The sequence below is a fragment of the Syzygium oleosum genome, unplaced genomic scaffold (genome assembly GCF_021117445.2).
Source record: "Syzygium oleosum isolate NSW1041296 unplaced genomic scaffold, Sole_v2.1 Sole_v2.17, whole genome shotgun sequence".
In the NCBI taxonomy this organism is placed as follows: Eukaryota; Viridiplantae; Streptophyta; class Magnoliopsida; order Myrtales; family Myrtaceae; genus Syzygium; species Syzygium oleosum.
Window position 1 is genome coordinate 2,158,512 of NW_026607501.1, and position 22,463 is coordinate 2,180,974.

General features: G+C 38.4%; 1 protein-coding gene across 5 annotated transcripts; it reads right to left on the reverse strand.

The window, feature by feature from the left end:
- Positions 1–63: 63 nt before the first annotated feature.
- LOC115694323 (uncharacterized) lies at positions 64–21,742 on the reverse strand. Of its 5 annotated transcripts, none has more exons than XM_056319169.1 (6): positions 20,463–21,742; positions 20,236–20,346; positions 19,855–19,923; positions 19,505–19,627; positions 657–701; positions 64–221 (listed from the first exon to the last, which is right to left on the reverse strand). In XM_056319169.1, exons 1-6 carry the CDS (start codon positions 20,487–20,489, stop codon positions 204–206), a joined length of 393 nt encoding a protein of 130 aa, XP_056175144.1. In that variant the 5' UTR covers positions 20,490–21,742; the 3' UTR covers positions 64–203. The 5 variants fall into 5 exon arrangements, with proteins under 5 accessions (XP_056175144.1, XP_056175145.1, XP_030477315.2 ...); XM_056319170.1 differs by having other exon boundaries at positions 125–237; XM_030621455.2 differs by lacking the exons at positions 64–221; positions 657–701 and adding an exon at positions 799–1,923.
- Positions 21,743–22,463: the final 721 nt, after the last annotated feature.

A 22,463-nucleotide genomic window follows, 5' to 3' on the forward strand; every position in this document is an offset into this window, starting at 1 on the left:
CAGACTTTGACTCGGCCGTGACTCCTTGAAACAGCGGAACAAGAGATGCGACCGAGAGTAGAATGCTAGTCCCTATGAACCATGGGATGCCACCTTCACTGATCTGAGTGAACAAGTCCTGGCCTTTGGACTGTTCAACCGCAACGGCCGCCACAAAGCCAATCATTGCGAGTCTGCCACTGATCCTCTCTGGCGCCGGCCCGCTAAATGCGAATACATCTCTGAAGTTGGTGCTCACTTGTCATCGTGATCAAGTTAGTTTACGGAAGGAGTGGTTATTTATTTGGTGAAATTAATTAGTCAATGTAAAAGGACATATAACTAGTACATATCGTGCATGCACTATTCTATACACAGACCACCTCTGTCGAACACTTGTCATCCAACTAACTAGTCAAGTCTATTTGTTTTAAGCAGTTACAAGAGGACCTATAATTGGTAGACGAAGTAATCATGTCGCTATAACGAGTGACCATCTCACTTGATACGAAATTGAATCGGTAGAGTATCACCGGTTCAATTTCTTTGACAACACTTATCATCAGGAAACTTCAATCCTAAAGTTTAATCTCTTTGATTAGATAAAAGCTACGTGTATAAGTAAGGCCTTCCCAAAACTCGTATTCATGTGCTACGAGACTCAAGAGTGAATATACCTTTGATTTCGATTTCGGGGATGGGTTTAGATCCAGCTTTCTCTCCTGCAACATTCACCACATACCAATGTTAATTCAATAAACTTCCCAATATCAGATTGTTGACGTTACAAGCAAGATCATTCGAAAATCTGCTACTTCACCTCAGTCATACACCTCACACGTACGCCACCTCAGGGGGCCAACCTAGGACTATGGTTGGCAGGGAAAAGGCCTCTCACAATAGATTTCCTGGAACTAATGTCAATCGCAGTCCTAGGACTTGCAGGGATCGAGTGCATCAGGATTGTTGAGGCCATGATCTTGAAACAATGACCAGAAGTTTTGGGAAAACTAGTAGAATAATACTCAAAGCATGCAATTGAATCGAATCTGACAAGATTGAAGTGCTACTATCTTGGACTGAAGAGTGTGTGATATGAAGCGGTATTTATGTAGTGCCGGGGAAGAGAGAGAGAGAGAGAGAGACTGGTAGATGATGTTGGTTCCACGGGATGCATATTTGTAGGGGTTAAATGGTTTCACCATGTCCGTTCAATGCGAAAGTGACGATGTGGACCTTCAAATAGCCCCTGAACAAACAAAGGACAATGGTTTGTGGGACTTCAGTTCTTGCTGGCTTTCGAATGCGAGGCCAAGAGGGAAGTAACGTAGTTCAAGGTTTTCGACGGTGGAGAAACACATTGAAACTTCTACTACTGTGCATCGGCGTAACCTTCATGAAAACGACATGCCACGACTCTGCAGCTCCAGCATGATATGCCACTCTCTTTAGTCCCTCTTCACGTTTCAAAGGCTCATTCACTAGGAAGGATCTAGACTCTCTTGAGAATTTTAACTGCAACAAGACTCTGGAGCATGGGCACTCAATGCTTCTCTGTTGTCCATCATTGTTACTCTTGCTTTAGTTGATTCGCATCTGAAAATCCTGAGATCCTTCTGATATTAAGTATGTCCTTGTTTTACCTTTTGGACAATTCTATCGTTCGACTCTTTGGCAAAGGTGCCTGCGGCTTATTAGTCTGCAATTACCATCTCATAGATTAATGTACGCTTCTCTACTTTTGCTTCGTACCGATCGATGTTTCCTCTTAGGGAAGGAGTTTTCTTCAAAGTACACTCCATGTTGAATTATGCATTGAAATATCCTTCACCAGCGTACCTTGGAGGCGTTGAGGCTTCTGTAACCAACTCTTATGAGATGGAACACCCCTACCGTTAGGAGACAAACCACCGAGCTTTGCTTCCGCCATTGGTCATAAGCCATCTGCCTTCCCCAGATTGAAGTTATTAAAAGCTAAATTGTCCTCTTAGGCAGATCCTTCTCCAATCAAATAATCAACATGCTAAACAAACTCATCCACATCATGCAAGAGCAAAACCAAGTTTGAATCTACCAAAATCATATCCAATTAGTGTTGTGCAACAACATTCAGAATTATTACAGATTAGTCGAGATCAAAACTTCCGATTGTTTTGAAAAGAATTGACATGAAATTGATGTAATGTCTTCACACACACACACATATGAACTTGTGTCAATAAACTAAAGACAAAATAGAACAAGAATTTCATTGGGCTGAGAAATACAATCATGGTCACCATCCATTCGGTTCAATTCCAACATGTTTTCAACAAATGTCAGCACGATTCCAGCATGTATTGACAAGATTCAATTTATTTCGACAAGACTCATTCATTCTCATTTCCAGTATACTCGAACTTATATTTTATTCTTCCAATTATCGGCCAAATCTTTATCCATCTCTATTCAAACGACAAATATACAAAGTTACTTATCTAGAATCTATCAAACCATTCCAAACAGAATCCTCTCAATTACAAAACATGTTCCTTTAAAACCAATATAGTTGAACGTTTCACGATAAAACAAACAGCATTCAGAAGATCAGCATGTATAAACATGTTATACACAATCCTCTACACAAATTCTTAAGCAGAGACCAACGTATATACATTTTACCACGACATTGATCAACTCTGACCATCACCAGAACAAAGCAATTAACATATTCACTCCAATAATCAACATCCATTGTCACCTTATCACAAAGAATACAGCGAATGAATGAGAAAATTTGCGACAGTGAGGGGAACCAACTTTCGAACATATACTTGTGGAAATTTTCAAGCACAACATCCTCTTCCTATCACACAAGTTTAGATTTTACTCCAAAAGTGACCGAGCATAGGACAAGAGGCATTTACCAAGAAATCAACTCTGTGACGTACTCAGACACAGAATGATTTATAACAGATACTAACTTCTAATGTTCATATTATTATAAGCTAAAGCAGAGAGAGAATAAAAAACTAACGATGATTAAACTATGCTAGAGACTACAATGGGTTCCTATTTTTAGGAAATAGGTCTCATTCATGGTTAAGGCCACAAGGAGCTCTATGTTTTCACTTCTCCAAAGTCGGGTTATCAATTCCGATCATTGGATTCAAAGTGCATAGTTAATTCACTACCGAGTAACCTCAAAGCCAACGATGGTCCACATTTCGCTAATTCATCGTCGGACATGTGACTTAAACTATACTAGAGACTACAATCAATTCTTATTTTAAGGAGATAGGTCCCATTCATGGTTGAGGCCACAAGGAGCTATATGTTTTCACTTCACCAAAGTCGACCATGAATAAACCTATTTCCTACAAATTAGAACCGATTGTAGTCTCCAGTATAGTTTAAGTCACTTATCTGACAATGAATAGGGGAAATGTGGATCATTATAGGCTTTGAAGCTACTCGCAGTGAATTAATTGCACACTTTGTATCCAATGATCAAAATTGATGACCCGACTTTGGACAAGTGAAAACATAGAGCTCATTGTAGTCTTGACCATGAATGGGACCCATTTCCTAAAAATAAGAACCAATTGTAGTCTCTACTATAGTTTAAGTCACACGTCCGACAATCAATAAGGAAATGTGGATCATTATTGGTTTTGAGTTTACTCGGTAGTAAATTAATTATGCACTTTGTATCCAGTGATCGAAATTGATGACCCGACTTTGGACAAGTGAAAATATAGAGCTCTTTGTGGCCTCGACCACGAATGGAACCTATTTCCTAAAAATAAGAACCACTTGTAGTCTCTAGTATAGTTTCAGTCACATATCCGATAATGAATAAGGGAAATGTTGACCATTATTGATTTTGAGGCTACTCGGAGTGAATTAACTACGCACTTTTTATCCAATGATCGGAATTGATGATCTGACTTTGGACAAATGAAAACATAGAGCTTCTTGTGGCCTCGACCATAAATGTAACCTATTTCCTAAAAATAAGAGCCAATTGTAGTCTCTAGTATAATTTAAGTCACATGTCCGACAATCAATAAGGGAAATGTAGACTATTATTGGCTTTAAGACTACTCGGTAGTGAATTAACTACGCATTTTGTATCCAATGATCGGAATTGCTTTGGACAAGTGAAAACATAAAGCTCCTTGTGGCCTCGATCATGAATGAGACTTATTTCCTAAAAAAAAAGAACCAATTGTAGTCTATAGTATAGTTTAAGTCACATGCCCAACAATGAATAAAGGAAATGTGGACCATTATTGGCTTTTAGCCTACTTGGAGTAAATTAACTACGCATTTTGTATCCAATAATCAGAATTGATGATCTGACTTTAGACAAATGGAAACATAGAGCTCCTTGTGACCTCGACCATGAATGGGATCAATTTCCTAAAACTAAGAACTAATTGTAGTCTCTGGTATAGTTTAAGTCACATGTCCGACAATGAATAAGGGAAATGTGTAGCACTATTGGCTTTGCGGTTACTCGGTAGTGAATTAACTACGCACTTTGTATCCAATGATCGAAATTGATGACCCAACTTTGAACAAGTGAAAGCATAAAGCTCCTTGTAGCCTCAACCATGAATGAGACCCATTTCCTAAAAGTAAGAATCAATTATAGTCTCTAGTATAGTTTAAGTCACATGTACGACAATGAATAAAGAAAATGTGGACCATTATTGGCTTTAAGACTACTCGAAGTGAGTTAACTATGCACTTTGTATCTAATGATCGGAATTGATGATCCGATATTGGACCAGTGAAAACATAGAGCTCCTTGTGGTCTCGACCATGAATGGGACCCATTTCCTAAAAATAAGAATCAGTTGTGATCTCTAGTATAGTCTAAGTCACATGTCCGACAGTCAATAATAAAAATGTGGACCATTGGCTTTAAGGCTACCCGGTAGTGAATTAACTACGCAATTAGTATTCAATGATTAGAATTGATGACCCGACTTTGGTCTAGTAAAAACATAGAGCTCCTTGTGGCCTCGACCATTAATGGAACATATTTCCTAAAAATAAAAATCAATTGTAGTCTCTAGTATAGTTTCAGTCACATATCCGATAATGAATAAGGGAAATGTGGACCATTGTTGGCTTTAAGGCTACTCAGTAGTGAATTAACCACGCACTTTGTATCCAATGATCGGAATTGATAACCCGATTTTGGACATCTGAAAATATAGAGCTCCTAGCAACCTCGACCCTTAATAGGACCTATTTTCCTAAAATAAGAACCAATTGTAGTCTCAAGTATAGTTTTAAGTCACTTGTCCGACAATAAATAAGGGAAATGTGGACCATTATTGGCTTTGAGGCTACTCGGTAGGGAATTAACTACGCACTTTCTATCCAATGATCGGATTTGATGACCCGACTCTAGAGAAGTGAAAACATAGAGCTCCTTATGGCCTCGACCATGAATGAGACCTATTTCCTAAAAATAAGAACCAATTGTAGTTTCTAGCATAGTCTAATCAGTGTTAGTTTTTTATTATCTCTCTGCGTCAACTTATAATAATCTGAACATTAGAATTTAGTTTCTGTTATAAATCATTCTGTGTATCCGAGTACATTGCAGAGTTAATTTCATGGTAAAAACCTCTTGTCATGTTCTCGGTCACTTTTGGAGTAAAATCTAAACCTATGTAACATGGAGTGGATGTTGTGCTTGAAAATTTCCACATGTATATGTTCAAAAGTAAGTTCCCCTCACTATTGTAAACTTTCTCATTCATTCGCTGTATGCTCTGTGATACGGTGACCATGGATGTCAATGATTGGAATCAATATGTTAGTTGCTTTGTTCTGGTGATGGTCAGAGGTGATCAATGGCAAGGTAAAATGTATATACGTTGATCTTTGCTTAAGAATTTGAGTAGAAGATTATGTATATCAAATTCACAATGCGAATCTCGGGCAGATTTTGGATGCTTTTATGCGGTTTGTTTTATCATAAAATGTTCAGCTATATTGATTTTCAAAGAACATATTTTGTAATTGAGAGGATTCTATTTTGAATGGTTGGATAGATTCTGAATAAGTAACTTTGTATATTTGTTGCTGAAATAAAGATGGATAAAAATTTCACTGACAATTGAAAGAATAAATGGGAAGTTTGAGTATACTGGAAATGAGAATCAAGGAGTCTTGTCGAAATGAATTAAGTCTTGTCAATACATGCTGGAATCTTGTTGAGATTTGTTAAAAACATGCTGAAATAGAACCGAATGCATGCTGACTATGATCGCATTTCTCAACCCAATGAAGATCTCGTTCTATTTTGTCTTTAGTTTGATGACACAAGTTCATATACATAGGTGTGAAGACATTACATCGATTCTTTACAAAACTATCGAAAGTTTTGATCTCGACTAATTTATAATAATTTTGAATATTGCTGCACGGCACTAATTGGATCTGATTTTGGTAGATTCAAACTTAGTTTTGCTCTTGCATGAAGTGGATGAGTTTGCCTAGCGTGTTGATTGTTTGAGCTGACTGCTAGCTTATTCCATACTCGGTTGTGCCCTATTTCCTAAAAATAAGGACCAATTGTAGGCTCCAGTATAGTTTAAGTAACATGTCCGACAATCAATAAGGAAAATTTGGACCATTATTGACTGTGAGGCTACTTGAAAGTGAATTAACTACGCATTTTATATCCAATGATAGGAATTGATGACCCGACTTTGGACAAGTGTAAACATAAAGCTCCTTATGGCCTCAACCATAAATGAGACCTATTTCCTAAAAAATAAAAATCAATTGCAGTCTCGAGTATAGTTTGATCCGCATGTTCGACAATGAATAAGGGAAATATGGATTATTATTGGTTTTGAGGCTACTCCGTAGTAAATTAACTATGCACTTTGTATCCAATGGTCGGAATTGATGACCCGATTTTGGACAAGTGAAAACATAGAGCTTCTTGTGGCCTCGATCATGAATGAAACCTATTTCTTAAAAAAAAGAACCAATTATAGTCTCTAGTATAGTTTAAGTCACATGTCCGACAATGAATAACGGAAATGTGAACCATTATTGGCTGAGTCAACTAGGTAGTGAGTTAACTACATACTTTGTATTCAATGATCGGAATTAATGACCAGACTTTCGACAAGTGAAAACATTGAGCTTTTTGTGGCCTCGACCATGAATGGGACCTATTTCCTAAAAATAAGAGCCAATTATAGTCTCTAGTATAGTTTAAGTCACATGTTCGACTACAATCATGGTCGAGATCACAAGGAGCTCTATGTTTTGACTTGTCCAAAGTTAGGTCATTAATTCCGATCATTGGATACAAAATACGTAGTTAATTCACCCGGAGTAGCCTCGAAGCCAATAATGATCCACAAGAAGCTCTATGTTTTCACTTGTCCAAAGTCGGGTCATCAATTCCGATCATTGGATACAAAGTGCATAGTTAATTCACTACCGGGTAGCCTTAAAGCCAATAATGGTCCACATTTCCCTTATTCATTGTCGAACATGTCACATAAATTATGCTAAAGACTACAATTCGTTCTTATTTTTAGGAAATAGGTCTCATTCATGGTCGAGGCCACAAGGAGCTCAGTGTTTTCACTTCTCCAAAGTCGGGTCATCAATGTCGATCATTGGATACAAAGTGCGTAGTTAATTCACTACTAAGTAGCCTCAAAGCCAATAATGATCTACATTTCCCTTATTCATTGTCGGACATGTGACAAAAATTTTGCCAGAGATCACAATTGGTTCTTATTTTTAGGAAATATGTCTCATTTACGATAGAGACCACAATGAGCTCAATGTTTTCACTTCTCCAAAGTCGAGTCATCAATTCCGATCATTAGATATAAAGTGCGTAGTTAATTCACTCCAAATAACCTCAAAGTCAATAATGGTCCACATTTTCCTTATTGATTGTCAGACATAAAACTTAAATATACTAGAGACTACAATTGGTTCTTATTTTTATGAAATAGGTGTCATTCATGATTGAAGCCACAAGGTGCTCTATGTTTTCACTCGTTCAAAGTCGGATCATCAATTCCGATCATTGGATACAAAGTGCGTAGTTAATTCACTACTGAGTAGTCTCAAAACCAATAATGGTCAACATTTCCCTTATTGATTATTGGACATGTGACTTAAAACTATACTAGAGACTACAATTGGAAATAATTCCATTCATAATCGAGGCCACAAGGATCTCTATGTTTTCACTTCTCTAAAGTCGAGTAATCAATTCCAATCATTGCATAAAAAGTACATCGTTAATTCACTACCAAGTAGTCTCAAAGTCAATAATGGTCCACATTTCCCTTATTCATAGTCAGACATGTGACTTAAGCTATACTAGAAACTGCAATTGGTTCTTATTTTTAGGAAATATGTTCCATTTATCGTCAAGGCCACAACGAGCTCTATGTTTTCACTTGTTCAAAGTCGGGTCATCAATTTCAATCATTGGATACAAAGTGCATAGTTAATTCACTACCGAGTAGCCTCAAAGCCAAATAATAGTCCACATTTCCCTTATTGATTGTCAGACACGTGACTTAAACCATACTACAGACTACAACTGGTTCTTTTTTTTAGGAAATAGGTCACAACTGAGTATGTAATAAGCTAGCAGTTAGCTCAAACAATCAACACGGTAGGCAAACTCACCCACTTCATGCAAGAGCAAACCAAGTTTGAATCTATAAAAATCGCATCCAATTAGTGCCGTGCAGCAACATTCAAAATTATTACAGAGTAGTCGAGATCAAAACTTCCAATTATTTTGGAAAAAATTGACATGAAATTGATGTAATGTTTTCACACACATATATATGAACTTGTGTCAACAAACTAAAGACAAAATAGAACAAGAATTTCATTGGGCTGAGAAATACAATCACAATCAGCATGCATTCGGTTCAATTCTAGCATGTTCTAACAAATTTCAACATGATTCCAGCATGTATTGACAAGATTCAATTTATTTCAATAAGACTCCTTCATTCTCATTTCCAATATACTCGAACTTCCCTTTTATTCTTTAAATTGTCGGCCAAATCTTTATCCATCTCATTCAAGCAACAAATATACAAAGTTACTTATCCATAATCAATCGAACCATTCCAAACAGAATCCTCTCAATTACAAAACATGTTCCTTGAAAATCAGTATAGCGGAACGTTTCACGATAAAACAAACAGTATAAAAGCATTTAGAATCTGCCAAAGATCAGCATGTATGAACTTGTTATACACAATCCTCTACACAAATTCTTAAGCAGATACCAACGCATATACATTTTACCATGCCATTAATCACCTCTAACCATCACCAGAACAAAGCAATTAACATATTCACTCCAATCATCAACACCCATGGTCACCATATCACAGAAAATATAGCAAATGAATGAGAAAGTTTGCGGCAGTGAGGAGAACCTCATTTCGAACATATACTTGTGAAAATTTTCAAGCACAATGTCCACTCCATGTGACACAGGTTTAGATTTTACTCCAAAAGTGACTTGAGCATAGGACAAGAGGTCTTTACCATGAAATCAACTCCGTAACGTACTCAGACATATAGAATGATTTATAACAGAGATTAACTTCTAATGTTCAGATCATTATAAGCTGAAGCAGCAAGAGAATAAAAAACTAACAATGATTAAAACTATGTTAGAGACTACAATGGTTCCTATTTTTAGGAAATAGGTCCCATTCATGATCGAGGCTACAAGGAGTTCTATGTTTCACTTCTCCAAAGTTGGGTAATCAATTCTAATCACTGGATATAAAGTGCGTAGTTAATTCACTACCAAGTAGCCTCAAAGCCAATAATGATCAACCTTTTTCTTATTGATTGTCGATCATATGACTTAGACTATACTAGTGACCACAATTGATTCTTATTTTTAGGAAATGGATGCAATTCATGATCGAGACCACAAGAAATTCTATGTTTTCGCTTGTCCAAAATCGTGTCATCAATTCCGATCATTGGATACAAAGTGCATAGTTAATTCACTCCGAGTAGCCTCAAAGCCAATAGTGATCCACATTTCCCTTATTTATTCTCGGACATGTGACTTAAACTATACTAGAGACTACAATTGGTTCTTATGTTTAGGAAATAGTTCCCATTCATGGTCACGGCCACAAGGAGCTCTATGTTTTCACTTGTCCAAAGTCGGGTCATCAATTCCGATCATTGGATATAAAATGTGCAGTTAATTCACTCCGAGTAACCTCAAAGCCAATAATGGTCCACATTTCCCTTATTAATTGTGGGATATGTAATTTAAATATACTAGAGACTACAATTAGTTTTTATTTTTAGAAAATGGGTCTCATTCATGGTCAAGGCCACAAGGAGTTGTATGTTTTCATTTGTCCAAAGTCGGGTCCACAATTCCGATCATTAGATATAAAGTGTGTAGTTAATTCACTCCGAGTAGCCTCAAAGCCAATAATGGTCCACATTTCCCTTATTCATCATCGGACATGTGACTTAAATTATACTAGAGACTACAATTGGTTCTTATTTTTAGGAAATGGGTCTCATTCATGGTCGAGGCCACAAGAAGCTCTATGTTTTCACTTGTCCAAAGTCAAGTCCTCAATTCCGAACATTAGATATAAAGTGCGTAGTTGATTCACTCCAAGTAGCCTCAAAGCCAATAATGGTCCACATTTCCCTTATTCATTCTTGGACATATGACTTAAACTATACTAGAGACTACAATTGATTCTTATTTTTAGGAAATAGGTCACATTCATGGTCGAAGCCACAAGGAACTCTATGTATTTACTTGTCCAAAGTCGAGTCATCAATTCCGATAATTGGATACAAAGTGCGTAATTAATTCACTACCGAGTAGCCAAAGCCAATAATGGTAGACATTTCCCTTATTGATTGTCGGACATATGACTTAAACTATATTAGAGTCTACAATTGATTCTTATTTTTAGGAAATGGGTTTCATTCATGATCGAGACTACAAGGAGCTCTATGTTTTCACTTGTCTAAAGTTGAGTAATCAATTCTGATCATTGGATACAAAGTACGTAGTTAATTCACTCCGAGTAGCCTCAAAGCTAATAACGGTCCACGTTTCCCTGATTGATTATTGGACGTATGACTTAAACTATACTAGAGACTAAATTGGTTCTTATTTTTAGGAAATGAGTCCCATGCCCTTGGAAAGTTAACTATTTTAGCTATGACTCTTTTGAACGGAAGCGTGTGTCAAGCATAGAATGTTCAATTTGAAAGATTAAGAGATTATTATTGACACTTACATTTTGACGACCTCATTTAGTCATCCATTACATAAGAAAATTAGGGATCGATATCCTGACCCGGCGATCCCTAAACAAAAATAGCATTAATTTGGTTTGGGGTTTTCTTGTGGCTTTCTCTGAAAAAAAAAATCATTACACAAGCAGGGTTCATGCGCCAACACATAAAAATTCTGAATTTGGGCTAATGACATTCGTTCCATTGGTAGTCGATTAGGGTTTCCGTTTTCACAACTGCTTACGCTACGGAAGGTATTCTCGAAAAGGTTCTAAAAATGGAACAAGACCACTTCTTGCTTAAATTGAAAAGGCTCATCTTCTGCACCGTCCCAATTTTCTGCATCAGTCGTCCTCCATAAAATAAAGTTTTCCGTAATCTATTTTTGACTATATTTCACGAGTAGTCACCAAAACTATAGTGCAGTTTGTACTTTGGATTATGGAATTTTTCAAAACGTGGATAGGAGCCAGAAGTTCGTCATTGAATGAACGAATATTGTGCAGGAGAATAGCAAGACGTAAGAAGCAGGTTCGACGTGGCAAATTGATCTGTGATGAGGACGTTCAACAAACCGCCACGGTTCAACTCCAAAAGCCTCTCGCATCAAATGCCATAACTTGGCTAGACCTGAAGCTCCTCCTTTGATCGCCTCCATTGTCCGCTGTTGAATTTCATTGAGCTTTCGGACCAAAGGAAGGGAAGCGAAATGAGCAATCCGTGCCAGTTTCTTGAGCTAGAGCTCCCTTGCTCAGCTATGGCCTCGGCTGCGGATGCGGCTTCTGCTCTGCCTCAGGGTGCGTCGGATTCCTCATGTAACTCTCTCCTCTCTCTCTTCGAAAATTACGTGCTTTGCTTGAAAACACGCTTGTGGAATTCGGGGGAGCAAATGTCGAGTTTCGGTCTAGAGAAATGCATTGTTAGTGCTCTGTATAAATGCTGTGAAATCGTTTGGTTGAATAACACGAGATTAGAAAGTTTTGACGGAAAAGAAAATCCTAAATAAATACTAGCTTCCTTCGATGACTGGTTTTATTCTGAGTCCTTTTTTTCTAATGAACACCGGTCCATAATGAAGATTGATTAGCTTCTGCATTTCCTCAAGTGGGTTCTGATCAGGTTATGTGAGAAGTTGGCGTTGAAAAATTGATTGGCCAATTTCTTTAGGCAAAGGTGCTTACAAGTTGGGTTGCCTCTATTCTGGAATCTCGAATGCAGTTGAGGTATATGTTTAAAACCGGGTATCTAAGTTGACTATGACATTAGCAGGAACATGGGGGAGCGCACTTCTCAATTTTTTTTTTTATAATAGCTGTTGGTTGAAGGTGTGGAGTTTTTTTTTGGTAAATATTTTTAAATTACCGTTCCAACAACAGCCGAGATAAAACGAGTTTTATTATGGAGATGAATTTGAGATTGCATACGGATACAGTTACTACAGTTCCTCAGTTGATCCTCCATCCGTTCCACATATGCTATGATTCTTTTTCCCATGATCTGAAATAAATAGCTTAAAGGGCGGCACAGACATCATTTTTCAATATGGCAGTTACCTATTTCTTTTTTTCAGCGGTGCCCGTCAAAAAGGACAATCTCAGTCAATTTCCTCAATCGGAACTTCCTCTTGCTAAGCCTGCTCAGGCTCAAGCTTGGCCTTCATTTCAAGCTCCCTTCTTAAGTTGCATAGACGAGAGCATCTTTTGATTGCGTCCCGACTCACGGTGGATCGGGACCATGCATTGACATCGCGTGTCCATAATACTTATACAATCCGCAAAGGGCGTTACGCCCGCATTTATACGATCAAGGAATCTCAAACCCAACACAAGATCATAATCGTCAAGGGAGATTACCTCGATGTCTTCCTTTCTGGTCTATGGACCAAGATGAAGCTTCACGTCCCTAGCTACACCGCTAGTCAGGATTTCTTTGGAGTTCACTTTCTCGAGCCAATCGGCTCCTCCTTTCTCGACTCAAAGATTCAGCTTCTTCACGGCCTCTTGGGATATGCAGAGGTCGGACACACCGATATCCATGAGTGCACTCATCATGGTGCTCCCGATCTTCATGTCCACGAACATCATTCCTTTGGACTCTTTGGCCTTCTTGGCCTTAATGGAACTAAGGATTCGTAGCGAACCCAGCCGCGTCTCCTCTCGTGGCTCATCTTCTATGCATAGGGCCGCCAACTTGCCTCTTTTGGGACACTCCTGAGCCATGTGTGGCCCGTCACAAACGAAGCACTTATAGATGCGTACCTTTTGTTGTCCCCAATCGCTCGACTTCGGTGGGCCCTAGGTGGTGCCGGTGTTGGCTTGCCTTTATTCGGGCATTTATATTTGTTTCGATCTCCCCCACCGTTGGCTCTATCCCTCGAACGAAAGTCGAGCTTGCCTGTGAACGAAACTTTAGGTTCCTCGAGGGACTTCACCATGGAAGTGGCCGTCGTGAGATCTCATGTTGCACCGTTTGAGCTTTTGTTTGGCTCATGACTTGAGGCCACTCATGAACTGGTAGTACACCTCCATGTCGTTCATTGACGGGATTTGAAGTAGCAGCTTCGAGAACCGTTTCATATACTCACGGACGGTGCCCTTTTGCTTGAAGCGCTTAAGCTCGTCGCGAGCTTCTTCCTCCGCATAGGCGGGATAATAGTTTCGCTGAAATTCTTCGATGAACTTGGCCCAAGTTGTGATAAGGACTCCACTCCTATCGTCGGACCTGCGACGCCACCACAATAAAGCATTATCAGTTAAATACTTCGCTGTTGTGTTTACTCGCATCGTGTTATCGTTCATCCCTGTGGCCCGGAAGTACCGCTCCATGTACATCCTTGGCCAGCTGTGAGCCCTTGAACTCTCTCGGCTTTCTGTGTGCCCATACGTAGATGCACGGTGATCACCCCGTTCACGCGTGCTGCTTCTACCTCCGCGAGCTTCCCCTTGAGCTCGACAATCTCAGCGCGCATGGCTGCCATCACGGCCTCCAAAGTCTCATCCCGCTACTGCAGCTCATGGGTCATGGGCCCTAGTATCTTGTCGCAGAGCTCTCCCATGCTGGCTTTAAGCTATTGCACCTCGGCCATGTGCTCCTCCCTTTTGGCGTCCACTCCTTCGATGGTTTGATGTAAGTCATTAACCACCCCCTGGACGTCCGTGACGGTTCCCTCTAAAGTCGTCATTCAACATTCCAAATCACCCATCAGATCTCTCGAGCTAGAGGCAGCACGACTCCTCCTGGTTTGGACGCTGATTCTCTCGGTCACCCTTCCACGATACTAGCGGTCCTCACCTTGGACATTCGCAGCACTGGAACGTGGGTTAGTCATTGCGCTAGGAACGAAGGCTTTGATACCACTCGTCACGAGTCGATTGATTTCTCAACGATCCCACAACCGTGCGGCCTTAGGATCACTCCCAAGTTAGCCTTGCATACACACTCGATTCATAAGAACGGAGAGAAAGCAGCGTAATTGTATTTCTTGCATATGAGCATGTACAAATGAAGGGGGAGTCCCCTATATATACAAGTGCGGGTCTAATATGAACCGTTGATTCCCTCATGATCCAACGGTGGTATTTGAATCGATACAATCATTACATAGCTATATAAGAAGTTCCAGAGGCCTAAGGGCGTGGGGGAGCTCAAGGGTTGTCTGCCAAGGGGAAGTTGCAGGGTCGTTTGTCAGAAGAAACTGAAGGGTCGGACAGTGCTTGCACCCGGTCACGAATGGGTCACGTCCAATGCACGGACAGGCCACATCCAATGCACGGACGGGCCACGTCTCGTTCACGGACGTGCTCGGAGCCCTTCGCCCCCTTGGGCCGTGTCAAAAGGCTGTTCCTCACATGCTATGATTCCTTTTTCCCATGATCTGAATTGGAAACTTGTAAAAAGTGCAGTTGAGACATAGTCTCCAAATATGACATTCATCTATCCCGTTTTTTCATCTGTGCCTATCAGAACGGACAATCTTAGTCAATTTCGTCAACCAAAGCCTCTTCTTGCTATCCCAGCACAAGCTCTGGCTCCACATTCATCTCAGGCTCCCATGCAAGCTCAGGCATTTGACCCTTCTTTGTGTAAGTCTTGCTGACGAATATTGGTTTATAATCAAATTTGCAACAACATAATGTAATCAAGAATGATTAGCTTCTGAATACACTTAAGTGCGACTAATAAATTGATTAGCTTCTTCAATGGTATATCATTTAATCATACTATAGGAGATCTTGGCATACATAAATTGATTGACCAATTTCTTTTGGCTAAAATGCTTAGCAGTCAGTTTTTCTCTATACTGGATTATTAAATCATTTGAGATATGAATGAAGAATCTGGTGATAAAACTAAAAGTTATACATTATGTTTCTTTCTCGCAATTCCTTTTGCATTGATGATTACGCTCTTTTTGGCATACCGGATATCTGACTAAGTAGGTTGGATATGATTGCAACAGATGAAAAGGATATAGCTTTTTTTTATTATATTTTTATTTTCAGAGCGATCTCCTAATCGTTTGGTTAAAAGATGTGGTATCTCTTGGCCAAATACTTCCTACTTTATCATTCCAAAAGCAAACAAGACAAGTGTTTTTTTACGTGCAAAGACTTGCTATCAATTCTATCAACGAAGAACTAGTAGGCTGGACACTCTGCAGTACCCAATTCATACCCCAATGTTAAAGGCTGTTCATCTCATGCTATGATATTTTACCCATGATCTCATATCAAAAGCTGTAAAAAGTGCTGAAGAGGCTTTGTCTTTCAATATGACAGTCACCGTATGTTTCATTTTTTCAATTGTACCGGCCAGAATGGAAGATCTCAGTGAATTTTCTCAACCAAAACTTCCTTAGGCTATCCCTGCTCAGGCTCTAGCTCCACCTTCAGCTCTAGCTTAGGAGCAAGCTCAGGTTTCCTGCCCTCCTTCATGTACGTCTTGACTTCTCTATTTGTCTCTCATCTTATTTTACTTGTTCTTGGAGAAAAGATCAATGTTAATAATCTTGTATAGCTTAAACGTTTACCTAACTTTGTGGTTTGTCTCACTTTGTTGTCCTTTGTTTCATTTTCCATAATATACCCTATGATGTATCCTGATTTCTACATACCATTTGGCTCAAGCTTTTTTCACATTTTAATGCATGGCCCACTGTGCTCACATAATGTACCTGTGTAGTCTCTAGTATAGTCTAAGTCACATGTCCGACAATCAATAAGAAATATGTGGATTATTATTGGCTTTAAAGCTACTCGGTAGTGAATTAACTACACACTTTGTATCTAATAATCGGAATTGATGACCTGACTTTGGTCAAGTGAAAACATAGAGCTCCTTGTGGCCTCGACCATGAATGGGACCTATTTCCTAAAATTAAGAATCAATTGTAATCTCTAGTATAGTTTAAGTCACATGTTTGACGATCAATAAGGGAAATGTGGGCCATTATTGCTTTGAGGCTACTCTGTAGTAAATTAACTACGCACTTTATATACAATGATTGGAATTGATGACCCGACTTTAGAGAAGCGAAACATAAAGCTCCTTGTTGCCTCGACCATGAATGTGACCTATTTCCTAAAAATAAGAATCAATTGTAGTCTCTAGTATAGTTTAAGTCACATGTCCAATAATCAATAAGGGAAATGTTGACCATTATTGGCTTAGCGACTACTCGGTAGTGAATTAACTACGTACTTTGTATCCAATGATCGGAATTGATGACCCGACTTTGGACAAGTGAAAATATAGAGCTCCTTGTGGCTTCGACCATGAATGAGACCTATTTCCTAAAAATATGAACCAATTGTAGTCTCTAGTATAGTTTAAATCACATGTCCGACAACAACTAATAAGGGAAATGTGGACCATTATTGGCTTTGAGGCTGCCCAGTAGTGAATTAATTACGCACTTTGTATCCAATGATCGGAATTGGTAACCCGACTTTGGACAAGTGAAAACATAGATCTCCTTATGGCCTCTACCATGAATGGGACCTATTTCCTAAAAATAACAACCAATTGTAGTCTCTAATATAGTTTAAGTCACATGTCCGACAATGAATAAGGGAAATGTCAACTAGTATTGACTTTAAGGCTACTCGGTAGTGAATTAACCACTCACCTTGTATCCAATGATCGGAATTAATGAGCCGACTTTGGAGAAGTGAAAACATAGAGTTCCTTGTGGCCTCAACCATAAATATGAACTATTTTCTAAAAATAAGAACCAATTATAGTATATAGTATAATTTAAGTCACATATCCGACAATAAATAAGGAAAATGTAGACCATTATTGGCATTGAGGCTACTCGGTAGTGAATTAACTACTCACTTTATATCCAATAATAGGAATTAGTGACTCGACTTTGGTCAAGTGAAAACATAAAGCTTCTTGTGGCCTCGATCATGAATGGGACCTATTTCCTAAAAATAAGAACTAATGTAGTTTCTAGTATAGTTTAAGTCACATGTCCGCAATGAATAAAGGAAATGTGGACAAATATTGGCTTTAAGGCTACTCGGTAGTGAATTAACTACGCACTTTGTATACAAAGATCGGAATTGATGACCCAACTTTGGACAAGTGAAAACATAGTGTTCCGTGTGGCCTCGACCATGAATGAAACCTATTTTCTAAAAATGATAACCAATTATAATCTCTAGTATAGTCTAAGTCACATGTCTGACAATGAATAAGGGAAATTTTGACCATTGTTAGCTTTGAGGCTACTCGGAGTGAATTAACTACGCACTTGGTATCCAATGATCGAGATTGAGGACTTGACTTTTGGCAAGTGAAAACATAGAGCTCATTGTGGTCTAGTATTTGTAGCAAAACTTAATATGAAATAAATATTGAAATAAAAAAATCTGTGTCTTTTTGGATAAAAGGAAAAAGGGAATTCAATGCACTACATTAATGTAAGATCTATTTTTTTATTGAAAAAAGAAAAAAAAGATTGGAAAAAATATAGCTTGTGAAAGAAGTCAAAAACCTATCCGTAGAATTTGTAAAGTTTAGAATCGTAACACATTTTTTTTTGCTAGAATATAATTGTACCACATTGATAATGCCAAAGTACTAACGACCTAATTCTTAGAAATGAAGAAAACTTAGTGTAGCCTTAATACAACGCAAACCGTCAACTTTGATAATCATATTAATGAAAATCACATTTTCCTATGTAAATCGAAAATACACTGCATTATTATATAAGCAATAGAAAGAAGCAAATTGATCCATTCCATGTATTAATCGATATTTTGTCACATTTAAAAGATTCACAGATTTATCTATGTAATTGTCGGTACCAAACACTTTTCTTCACTTACGACAACAGATTCAACTTTACTGTTACCATGAGGAAATAAATGTTAGTAAGAAATGATTAATGAGTAAAAGATGCAGATAAGGATTTGCTTCGCACAATCACTCCCAAATCTTATCAATTGCCACTTGATTTTTCAGATATTATCGATGGAACAAGAGTAGAGCCACCACTAACCTATTTTAGACCAATTATGAGCCACTTCTGCGAAGTAGAGATTCAAGGTTGGTAAACTTTATCAGGCGCTTTTACCTTACGCTTGTTATTGATAGCTTTTCGCTTTGAGATAATCATTTTCATGAAATCTTTTCGATTTTTATTCCTAATCATACAATTCTAATAACAATACATGCATAATTAAAAGCTAAAGAAGAAGTTAAGTGAATGTAAATTCAACCCAAGCCATGTTGTACAAAGAATATATAACCTTGGTATGAAGGATTGGGACCAGACTCCAGTGGACGATGAGATGCATAAGTAATTATTTGTGTTTATTAATGATTATTATTTTTCTATCATTAGTATTTAATTAATTAGGTTTTCTACCATTTTCTATATATTTTGTATTTTTTTATAGAATCCAGGGCCGTTAAACGGGTGGGTAAGGTCGATTTTGGGTAAAGTCGAAAATGCTCTAACCCATTTAACTTGTTTTGACCTATTTATATACAATACAAATTAAGTGACCCACGCCCGACCCAACTTGTATATTAAAACACATTCATATTATTCCAACCTATGAAAACCCCCACCTATTTAATATGTTCATGTGTATACATGACTTGGATAAAAATGCATATCAAGTTAAACAAGTAAATTAGCACAATAGAAAATGACAGTAAATAAGGTAAAAAACATAAATAAAAAAAAACAAACCTTGCTTTTGGCGTCCCTCGAAGCAATGCTTAATAGTAAATTCAATAATTTGGATAACACCATCAATGAAGGAGCACACCGAGTATGCAGCATAGAATTTCTTGATCTCCAAATCTTAGTCACCTAGATTCAATGAGAATAGTTACAGTTAAAGAAGAAAGGTGATCTTGATGCATTGCTATGATAACAAAGCAACCAAAGAGAATGGCCAAAGCCTGCACAATCACCTTCAAGGAAAGCACCACCAACAAGAAAACTATGAATATTTTGCAAACTCACTTGACGAAGACAAAAACATAAAACAATGCCCACAACTATGAGCCAATATATAGCTGCTGTCAGACCCTTACGTTTCCAATCCTAGCTGAAGTAGGAGGCCACTTCAATCCAATGCAGCTTAAGTATGAGGCTATCAAACCCTATCATTTAAAAGTAATTCCTCCGTAAGGAAATCAAACAATTGAATCAGCAGAATTATAAGTAATAACCGGAGTTTCATAGCAGAAATAGACAAAGGACGCATAAAAAATCATAAAAGTGTTTGCACTTAACACATTTATTTACCAAGTCTTAATCTCCACCTTGACCTACAAAAAGATATCATAACAAAAAAGTTCAAGCCACTGTTGCCAATAAATAAATAAACTTAGCAGAATGAGACCTTATTTCACCAGAAGGCATAACTTCACATCCCAACAAATCAACACGGGCCAATTGGAAGAAATCAAAACCTTTTCAGAGCTGGACGCAGATAGCTGCCTGAGAAGTGCCATGATTAGGGTTTTCTTGCCAGAGTCAAGGGGGCCGCTAAAGAGCAAATGGGTACAATCTTGTTCCGATACCTTCACACATGCAACAAAACGAATTGAGACTAGAATAATTAGAAAAACTGACGATTGTTCGAAGCTCAGGGAGCATAAGAGCACCAAAATTCAGTACAGGCGAGGATTTGAAGCACCGATTTCTTGACAGTTTGTTGCAACATCTTCGTGTAAAGCAGGGAGGCCAACGACGCCGGAGATAGATCGAAGGTCCACCGGAGATGGGCGGCGGGCAAGCCGAAGATAGGCGGTGAGGGCGCGAGTCGGACGGGTGAATTTGAAGGCAGAGAGAGACTACCGAAGAAGAAACAATGAAAATGGGCTGAACTTGAAACAATTTATTTTTACATGGGTTGAAACTAGGTTTAAAACATATCCATTGAAACCCATTTATTATGGGTCTTTCCCTTTAGGACTCATTATGATATTACATTTCAAATTTAAGATTTCGGACTCATTATGATCTTACATTTCAAATTTAAGATGGTCCATTTATATAACTCACTTCAATAAATGTGGGTTAAAATATGGGCTAATGACCCATCTTGACGGCCCTATTTACACTTGAAATTCCGCAAGTTCGAAGGTGAGAACATTGCGGTGAAACCAAGATTTGTAGGACTGTTAGGCTGCGTTTGGTCGCTTGGATTTATAGCTAAGATAGAATTAGATATGATAGGATATGAAATCCAAGGAATTTGCTATATCCTATCTGCTGTTTGGCGAATCGCAATAATAAAGTCAGATATTTTTACATATTACCATGTCCATTATTTGTTATGAACAACATGTCAGTGTAAATGAACCTGAAAATTGTACAAACAGTCGGACAATACAGTTTCTATATGTGTCATTGGATACAAATCCATTAATTGTAATAGTTGCATTTGTCGCGACCTACCCGTCCCGATTGGGCTAGGCCAAGAGGTATTTGTCGATGGACGTGAACAACGATTGATTCGTTTGAAGGACAAACCAAATGATTCATTAATCCAAAAACCAAGGTACTCTCAAGCCTCATACCTCGCGTGACGAGAATTTTCTAATTTATGCATTCGATTGGAGTCGTCACTAGCAATAATCAAAGGTTGGCTAGAAACCCTAACCGAGACGCGAGAGTGTCGTCTCGATATGCGCGAAAATCAGAGATTCTAAAGGATCGAGGACTTGATTACACTAACGATCTAACTAGTGCCCTTTCGGTACCTACACTTGAATATTTGCAAAATAACGTACCGGGTAGCCTATCGAGAAGCCTAAAGCTTGTCCTAACCATGCTAGAAATGGAAAATAAAAATCAATGTATTTAAAGTGCGCAACCAGATAATCATGAAGAAAATAAACAACCAACGACCTAGCATCGTCTCTAGAAAGGAAAAGGCAATCAAAAGCCGTAAGGTAAAGCTCTAGTGTCTTGTCCGATTTTTTTTTGAAATTTTTTTTTAAAGGGTTTTCTCAATTCTCACGAATTTTAAACTAAGCCCAGAATAAAATTAAATACTAAGATCTAGTGAAATTAAACCCAAAAACTGATTTCTAAACATTTCCTAATTTTCTGGATTTTTTTTAATTTTTCCGATTTTTTTGAATTTTCTTTTGAATTTTTTAATTTTCTGTATTTTTAATTTTTTTAAATGTTTTTCAGACTTTTTAATATTTTTTGGATTTTTAAACATTTTCGAATTTTTTTGGAATTTTTAATATTTTTTAATATGTTAATATTTTTATTAATAAAATAAAAATTCCGGACCGGGTCCCCTGACCCGATCCGCTCGACTACTGACCCGGTTACCTGACCCGCCCGGGATCCGTTTTTCCTATTTCTTTTCTAATTTTTTTAAATTTATTCCTCATTTCTTTTTCTTTTTTTCTATTCCTGCGTGTCCAGAAGAACGCCTTCTCTTTCTGGGTGTCCTCTTCACCGAGAGCTTCATCACTGAGGCCACGCCGGGGTTTCGCCGGGAACGCCCGCCGCCGGCCGTCGGCTCGGGCCGCCAGCGCCGACGGCGGACGCTGACCTTACGCCGTCGCCGCCGGCCGACGTTCCGGCGACCATACCGGCGACTTATTCCGACCACGGAACAAAAACTCGATTTCCCGATCCTCAAACTCTCGACCGCAACAACAAACCTTAAGAC